Below are 9,091 nucleotides of genomic sequence, written 5' to 3'. Positions count from 1 at the left end.
TACAACAAATGGTTGTCTTGGGAAGCCCGTCTATTTCCGGATAGGGTCCGTAGCTAAATCATTGTTGTGTATTGTAATAATAATAATAATAATAATAATAATAATAATAGTTCAGTTCTTGTATGGCGCATAAAACGTCATGAAATAACATTTCTATGCGCTTCCAAAAAGTTTTGAAAATCATTACCCTAGCTTTAGCTCCGGCAGCCGTTATCAGCGCACAGTGCATTTCAAGGAATAATCATACCATGTACCAGGTACCAATTTACCTCACCTGGGTTGAGTGTGACAAATATAGATCAACTTCTTGCCAAATGACATTAATGCCGCGGCGGGACTCGAACCGCGGGCATTGTGATCGACAGTCCGGTGACGTATCCACTCGACCACAACACCTCTGAAAGCCGAGCCTTTAGGCCCGAATTCACAAAGGAGGTTTGTCGACAAACCTAGGTTAATGTGCTTCATTATTATGACTCGTTTCGACGCGTTTTTACAAACATTGGTCCGTAAAAACGCGTCGAAACGCGTCATAAATTATGACGCACATAAACCTAGGTTTGTCGACAAACCTCCTTTGTAAATTCGGGCCCTTGTGTTTATAAAGCCTTGGTTGTGGGCTGTACAACGAAGAAAGTGAACCAAAATAGTACTCACTATTGGAAATTTATATAAAATGTAGAGTATTAGGAATCAATATTATAATCATCGGTACAACATATATTTCATGCAATCTTTTGGTGGAGTTCTTCTGCTGTGATGTTGAGGGCGCTTTCTGTTGTGATATATCACGTGACGTGATCTTGTTTATTGAGGTGTATCGTGGTGGCGCCCCCAACTTTCGTGACATTACACATGAGCGAGAGTAAAGAGTCACTAGACGGAGCTACTTTTGGTTACAGGTATGCGAACGGAACCGTGCAAGTAAATATGCAATGTAATTGAAATGAACACTTGGTACATAATGATAGGCTTATATTCCTAGTAGGCCTAATAGTACATATTCACAAATTAAGTTCACAGTATAAGTTCACTACATATATACAGGTAATTATAAGCACAAATATTCATCTTTGTGGTCTAACTTATGACAAAGCTGAGAAGTTAGTAAATATTATTAATCCAAGTACATGTAACGATCGAAGAGATGATGTAAATATATAATCCAGTTCGATATACGTGTATACAAACCATTGTACGAATCAATACGTGGCTTACCGATATTAAACGTAAGAGGGCTTCATGCTATTGTATATGAATATATAGGGGGTAGTAATACATTTGTCATATGGCTATCCTGTAATTTTTGTATTTATTTATTAAGTTTTATTTTAGAAGGGTAGTTCCATTCAAGCCAAAAAATAAATATAATGGCCTGCTTTTCAAGGAAGCCCTACATTACACAGGTGCATAAAATAACATCACATTAATACAAAACAACACAAATTTAACACAGAACTACGTAATAGTATAATAATTATTTAATAAATGGATGCTCTAAACGAATACATTACAAAATTATTTACAAAATTATCTTAAATAACAACAAAAACCAGGGCCTACAGCCCACTTATTCATTATATTTGTTTTAAAAAATCTAGCACAAAAATATATGAATACTATATTTGAGGAGAAAAACAAATAATAGGATATTAAACTACCCCCCCCCCCCCCCTCCCAATGAACGAAAACAATAAGGTAGCTAAAACGTAACAACATTTTACATGTTTGGACTTCTAAAGAGTGTGGGATAAAGATCGGCAACATATTTTAAATAGAGGCAATGAACTACTCGATTGAATATTTAAAGGGAGTTTGTTGAAAAGATATGGACCTTGGTTTATAAAACTGTGTTTACGGTATTCGGTAAATACCTGGGGAACAATTAATTTACTAATACTATTCTTTAAAAAAAAAAATCTGGAACAAAAACAAATGAATACGTTGTATCAATGTCGATCTTGGTATTGGTCGACACCCCGGTCGACATCATGTTGATCATATACAAATATACACTGTCTTGAGAGGCTCTGGTGAAAACTATGGGCAAAAATGTGACATGCAATAGTGCTATTTTTGATCATGTGACACACTTTTAACCAATCAATGAACAGAATATATGAATGACGTATATTCTTGTTCATTGATTGGTTAAAAGTGTGTCACAAACGAAATGAATGCAGAGTAATTCAGGATCTATATAATGAACAATACAATCTATTGTTCATTATATATATATATATATAGATCCTGAATTACTCTGCATTCGTTTCTTTATATTTTTCATTATTTCATTCATTCAGTATTATATGAATCATTTATTCCTTTGGTTTTTCCAATGGAAACTTCAAAAGGAAATTTGCCTTGTTCACACGATCCCATTATCTGGACATTTCTTAAACGTTTACTTTCCATAAAGAAATGATTATATCTGAACAGGTTTTAGGCATAAATCACAGGAAGATGAACCGACAACCCCCACACCCCCTCCCTCCCCCCCCCCCCCCGGTCTAGACATGACCGACAAAAAAAAGGCAATACAATTTATTAAGTGGCTGCATGCCCTTGATAAGTTTCAGTCATCTCACCTTACCTGCATTCCTGTATAAGTTTATCCAATTCCTGGTATTTTCGTAATATTGTTTCCTTTTAAATATTCATGTGATTTCGCATCTGAATCTTGTTGTCTTCCATTGTGTCGTATATCCACAAATAGCATATATGAGTAATTCCATAAATAAGGGACCCACTTAGTGACATTTTTGGTGGCCCACTTACATAAGGAACCCACACGTATTTGTAGCTTTGAGTAAAGACTTAAATAGTTTGAGTGAGATTGTAACGTGATTTCCAAGCATAATATTGCATCCTCATATACGGTCATACCTAGAATCACTGACTTAACATCTCACTCCACTAGTTAAGTCTCTACTTCGAGCCACAAATACGTGTGGGTTCTTTATGTAAGTGGGACACCAAACATGTCACAAAGGGTCCCTAATTCATGGAATTACCTATATTATTGTTATTAACAAATGATTTGATTTGATTCATCGACATGATTAGATTCTAGCACCAAGCCTTAAATTTTTAAGCTGTAAATGGAAGGTTCTTCACGCAAACCACAAATATTTTGCAAAATAAAGTATACCCATATGCCGACGATCTTGTTTATATAATTCGTACGAACAAAAAAATTTAACATGTTATGTTATTCTGATGCCGGTGAGGAAGACAATGAGCGTAGGCGTATGCACGTGTGTATGTTTGCGTGTGTGTGCGTGTGCGTGTGTGTATATGTGTGTGTTTGTGTGATAGAGAGTTCCAGAGAGAAAGGGCAAACACAGAGAAAGGGGTAGAGAGAGAAAGAGAGAGAGAGGTGTGTGTGTGTGGGGGGGGGGGGTGAGTTAAACTCCAAAAACAGCTGCCACCTTCTCTCTTTTTTTGCCTAAAAATTTATTGAATACTTTTTACTGCACTTAGATCGATGCACAATTTAATTATTTTGTACTTACACAAAATAAAACAAAAGATATGTCGAATCATATAAGATAAATTCTCTTCTTTTCTTTTAATATAAAACGTTCTAATTCTACTTGCGTAGTATCCTGATATTAATCATTGTCAAATGTTTTCTAAACCAAGATAGATATTTCTGACTACATAATTATTAAGAACTCCTTGATTGTATTGAAGTAAATGCAAGTATCACTTCAATGTATAGTGAGCGATATCTGTGATAAAGTGCTCCACGATAATATTTTGCACTGGCCGAATTCCTAGACTTTAGCTACCCTGAACCAAACACTAAACATAACCCTAACCCTTACCCTACCTAACCTAGCCAAACCCCAAAGCATGCGTAATTGTTACCCTATACCTTTGACGAATGAAATTCCGGAGAATTTGTCGCCCGAGCCAGGGCCGTAGCCAGAGTTTGATTTTTTTTATTTTTTTTATTTATTTTTTTTTTTTTTTATTTTTTTTGGGGGGGGAGGGGCACATACATGTAATTGATCGACGTCCTGGGAGGGGTCTAAAAAGTTCAACCGGTGTTGTAAATTTGGGGAAGGCACGGGCTTCCCCCCCCCCCCCCCCCCCCCCCCCCCCCCCCCCCCGCCCCCCCCCCCCCCCCCGTGCTACGTGCCGTGGTAGGCCTGAGCAAATGTCAGTACACAGAAACAGAAAGAAGACGTATAAAGGTTAGACGTGTGTAAATTAAATATTAGAATGTTGAAGTGAAACAACATTATGGGAAACGCCTCTATTGAGTGTAAATATGAATGCCTAATAATAAACTCAAGTTAGGTTCGGTTCAGTTTAAATCTTATCAAGATCTATTATGTTCTCGAAAGCTTTGATGGAGATAAATTAGAAAACACATGGTCATATTTGCTCGTTTGCAGCTTTCGATTCGATTATTGCCAATGACGCAGTTTGTTTTTGTTCAGGAGGAACCGCTCTTATTCTGCACACTCACCCCTCTCTGTCTGTCTCTCTCTCTCTCTCTGCTCTCTTTCTCTCTCCCTCTCTCTCACTCACTCTCTCTCTCTCTCACACACAAACACACACACACACACTTTCTCTCTCTGTATCTCAGTATCTCTCTTTCTCTTTGAATTGTGTTCTCTTTCATTCTTTGATTTTATATGTGCCCCTAGCCACCATCTATTATAGCTACAACTGTCGTAATTGCTAACTTTGAGCACTATATATAATATTATTATGAAGCGCTACAACAAAATCATGGCGTAAAATCCATAAAACTTTATCAATATGTAATATCTTCGATCTTCGATGAATTAAATGTGTGTTTGTATTGTGGTCATTAGCAAAATGTTGCTTTCCTGTTGACAAAAATGGTCTTTACCCCCCCCCCCCCCTCCCATCGTGAATGAAGTTTCTAGCGACGCCCCTGTCAGTTATGTTGATCAGTGATTAACATGAATTATAAACGAATCTAATGTCTTTCTATTTATACAAACCATGATAATTAATATCTCAGTTGCGACACCTGAGTATATGAAAAGTCGAGTGCAGATCTCTTCCTTCCTCATTCGGCGCTAGAAGCAGAGAGAGCTAGAAGGGCGATTTTCTTCCAGCGCAGTTTACAAACAGATTTTCGTTCGAAATGGCGACGCTGAAGAAAATAAATTCCCATATTTTGGTGGGCCTTGTGGTCGGTTGCGCCCTGCTCCAACTGACGCAAGGCTTCACGATCGGGGACTACCCTAAGTGGAAGCTGGCTGGCTGGAACAAACTACCAGGCTTCAAGGCGAGGATCACTCAAAAGGGTCTGGACTTCTGTGAGTATAATACCAAGAAACTGAGTTTTGTTTCAGTCAATCCAGGCTTTTTATGTATTTCATTATGTAATAGTTTGACCGGGGTCAATTTTAAGTTTGTAGGAGATTTTGGTGAGCACAGAGATTAAATGTGTTTGTCTTATCCTGTTTGGGAGAATATTCTGGTCTGATTCTAATAGTTTGTCAATTTCTTTGTTTTATTCATTCATGAGCCCCCAAAACGTAAAAGAAAATCAAATCTTCTAATATAACAATTATGACTTATCATCATCATTATAATCATCAAGTGCCAGTACTGTTACAAACATCGGCGGTCATGGATCTCCATTTCAGTCTATTATCTGATATTTTTAAAAAGCTGATATTGCTGATTTCTCTTTCGGTTGCCTATTATTGTGTTCAGGCTTTTCAAATATGTCAAGCGTCGCCTTCTTTTGCTTCTCTTTCTAGCAATCCTGCGCGTTGATATCGTTTTTTTTTTTTATCTAGATGATCCTTTCTGTATATGTGACCAAGAAATTGCATTTGTCTCTTATTGTGTTGATGAGTGATGGTTTCACTCTTGCTTTATTGAACACTTCTTCATTTGTTATCCTTTCTGTCCATGATATATTCATACTCCTTCTGAACAACCAGGTCTCTGTAGCCTCTAATCTTCTTTCAATCTCTTTAATTCCTGTGCAACATGTCTACAAGACCGGGAATGTTTTTACTCTAAATATGCACATGCATAACAAGAACAACAAGTTAAAATGTGGAATAGCAGGATATGTGAAAGTCTCCACATAATACACACACAACCAGTGCGTTTATCTTCATCCCCTTGAAGCAGCACTTACACTGGAAGAAGAAGAAGAAGAAGAAGAAGAAGAAGAAGAAGAAGAAGAAGAAGAAGAAGAAGAACACTCATACCCGTAGAGATGCACTGACCAGGCATTTGACTATGAGACACGAAATTTGGATTTCATAGTAAAGTTCCTATTTTTCATTACGGATTTCATCTTGTTAAATGTATCCCTTTCGACTACTGACCCTATAATGATCTAAATATTAGTGAACCGATTGGGTTCAAACATTCATGTCTATCTCTCACCTCAAGAATTCAAATCTGTTTAACTTTCAAATATCACGAAATGACCTTAAAGGTGCTATGTCCCATTTGTAAGCCAAAAAATGGAAATATTAAATTCCAACGACATTTGAAAGACAATACTAATTTAGAACTTCCCTCAAAACGAAAGAGCTTGAAAATGTTTTTTAGTGGGAAAATGACGACCATTAGTTGTCGAATAGACTTAAGTGGTTGCAAACACCTACATGTAAGTAATAGTCTGAGGTTTGTCTGTTTTGTCTGCAAATCTCCTTTGTGAAGTCGGGCCTTAAACTTGTTAATGCTTAAAAACGTTATGACCTAAAAATGTTACAATGAAGAACCTTTTGAGACCTTAAACTTCTAACGAATCCTGAATGATTCTGACCCTGATTAGTGTTTCTGTATTCAATATTCTTACAGTCAGAGATATCGGCATGGAGACGATTCAGAAACACATCCGAGAAATGCATATTCCTAGTCAGCACGGCTCAGCTGGTCCCATCTACTACGCCGCAACAAAGTAAGCTTTTTTAGAAGACTTTTTGGTCAGTACATTCAACTAGTTCAGTTAAAACTGAAGAAGAAACAAGGATTGTAGGAATCATGTTTAACGAAGAAAAACTTACATTCTACAAATTCAGTTAAACCCGACCCTGGATTATAAGATCATGACTGTTTAACAAATGAAAACTTAGACCTCGATCTACTTGACTTCCTTTGTTAAACCCGCTTTCGAACTATAAGAGATTAAGGCCCCTCTAAAGTGGTGGGAGCCCAAATAAAGTTGATGGCAAAATTTCACTTAAATTGAATCATACATGTGAAAGAGGGTGTCATTTAAAACACATTTCTGCAGGTATTTTCAACAAATATGTTTGAAGTCGAATATTGATGAAAGAATACAGAATTAGGTTTTCTGCGTACAATGACATCCTTTTTCACATTTTCGTCCCTATTTTCACGAAGTGACGGTAGTGAATGAAAATCGCATACAATTTGCGTGCGGATTTCCTCACTACCGTCACTTCGTGAAAACAGGAAATTTAAGTGAAATTTTGTCATAACATTTTTGGTGAATTTGGGGCTCCCCAACACTTAAGAGGATTTTAAATCGAGCAGCGGGTTTGAATTTTAGTAGAATACGCGGGTCTTTATGACTGAAATTCATTTTCTACCTTCTAACATGAAATTTGGTCAAATAGACTAGTATTACTAGTAGCCTAGTTTTTAAAAATTACCTGAACACATGAGAACAAAATATTGGGTAAAAGAGCAAAAGCTCAACTGCACAGTGAAATTGACTCCATTTGCTTCATGGAAGATGTGAGGACGTATCTGAAGAAATTGTAATAAAACATAAGCTTAAAATAATTTCCCTTTTTTTTTAATACTGTTTTTTAGACAGTAATGGGTTGTTTATAAAAGAGTTGCTGGAAACCAATTCCCCGAAAATCACACCTCACTGTGGCTGTAGAAAACGCATTTAAACGGTGTAATGCACGGAGTCGGGACTATTCCCTTTATTTCCTCATTTTTGTTTTTCTTCTTTCTCAGTCAGACATTCTTCAACAACAAAGAAAGAAAAGGCGTTTGCCTAATTATTTTACTCACTATTATGAACAACCAATCCAATGTTAGTTTGATTCTTGGAGAATGCCATGTTCCCTCGTCACACTCTAGAACTTGATACTTCCTTTGAAGATGATGGAAACAAGCAACTTCAGAGAAATCAAGGTAAAGTTAGTAACTTCTAAAGAGCATGCGTGCTTGCATGGTATCGTCTTCGCTTAAAGGCCAATCAACTTTCTTTAATAACGAGTTCATTCATTGTGTATGAAAAGCAGCGACATAAGAGAAACAGAATGGCGCGAGTTTGAAAAAACAGGACCATTAAGAAGAAGGTTGTATGAGTGTTTGAAATATGCGTCATTATATCTATGAGAGTTGTTGGAACACATGAGAAATTTGTCACATTGACATAACCGATTCAGCCAATTGAAATTCTCATAGTTACGCAGAGTTATGACAACTTTAAAAAATGAGTTACTTTCTTATCGCTTATTGTTTCTTTGGTTTCGGTCAAACTGTTATTAGTCAGCTGATCTGATCATTTTGCTTTCTTTTTAGATTATTTCTCTAAGTGGATGCCTTTTGTCTCAGCTGTCAACAAGACTGGGCATGATCAAAGAGGGTGTTTCATTTCCTCGTATCAGCTGGAAATAAAGAGTATGCCAATTGAAAGGGAAAGAAAAGTGGAAGGGGAAGAGAGCCATAGTGGTTCTAGAGGGGGATCGGGTCTCAAGCACCCCTACGTCCAAAATAGAAAATATCGAAGTCCAAGTTAATAATAATAATAACGTGCTAGAACCAAGTCTGGAAGAGAGAGAAAGAGAAAGAAATCCCTACTGCAATTACAATTTATTTGGACGAATAATTGAAAGTTGATTTTCTTAAGGACTTTTAAAGTGAGTTGTTTTCGAATTGGAAAGCGATGTAGTTTACTTAGTACGTCTTCTTCTTGGGTGTCAGTTCCAAAGTGGAGGAAATACAAAAATGTATAGGGGAGCTTGGTCATTAATGACAAATGTTGATGGGGGAAACACAATCAAGCTATCACTTCCCTGTTGCTGTTTCTACTGCTACAATAAACCAAGTTTGCTTGATGATTGAAAAAATAGTGGCGTAGAAAAAA

The 9,091-nt window shown here is 36.8% G+C and overlaps 1 protein-coding gene across 1 annotated transcript; it reads left to right on the top strand.

The window, feature by feature from the left end:
* Positions 1-5,044: 5,044 nt before the first annotated feature.
* LOC115920157 (bactericidal permeability-increasing protein-like) lies at positions 5,045-6,919 on the top strand (the record flags this gene model as incomplete). Its single annotated transcript, XM_030975125.1, is given in 2 exon segments — positions 5,045-5,306; positions 6,820-6,919. Coding segments are annotated over 2 exon segments (275 nt in total), but the record flags the coding sequence as incomplete, so codon positions are not given.
* Between the last annotated feature and the right edge of the window lie 2,172 nt (positions 6,920-9,091).

This window comes from Strongylocentrotus purpuratus, unplaced genomic scaffold, assembly GCF_000002235.5.
Source record: "Strongylocentrotus purpuratus isolate Spur 01 unplaced genomic scaffold, Spur_5.0 spur5_scaffold_8, whole genome shotgun sequence".
In the NCBI taxonomy this organism is placed as follows: domain Eukaryota; kingdom Metazoa; phylum Echinodermata; class Echinoidea; order Camarodonta; family Strongylocentrotidae; genus Strongylocentrotus; species Strongylocentrotus purpuratus.
Note: the sequence above shows the minus strand (reverse complement) of the source record. Positions and strands in the feature narration are given on the sequence as shown.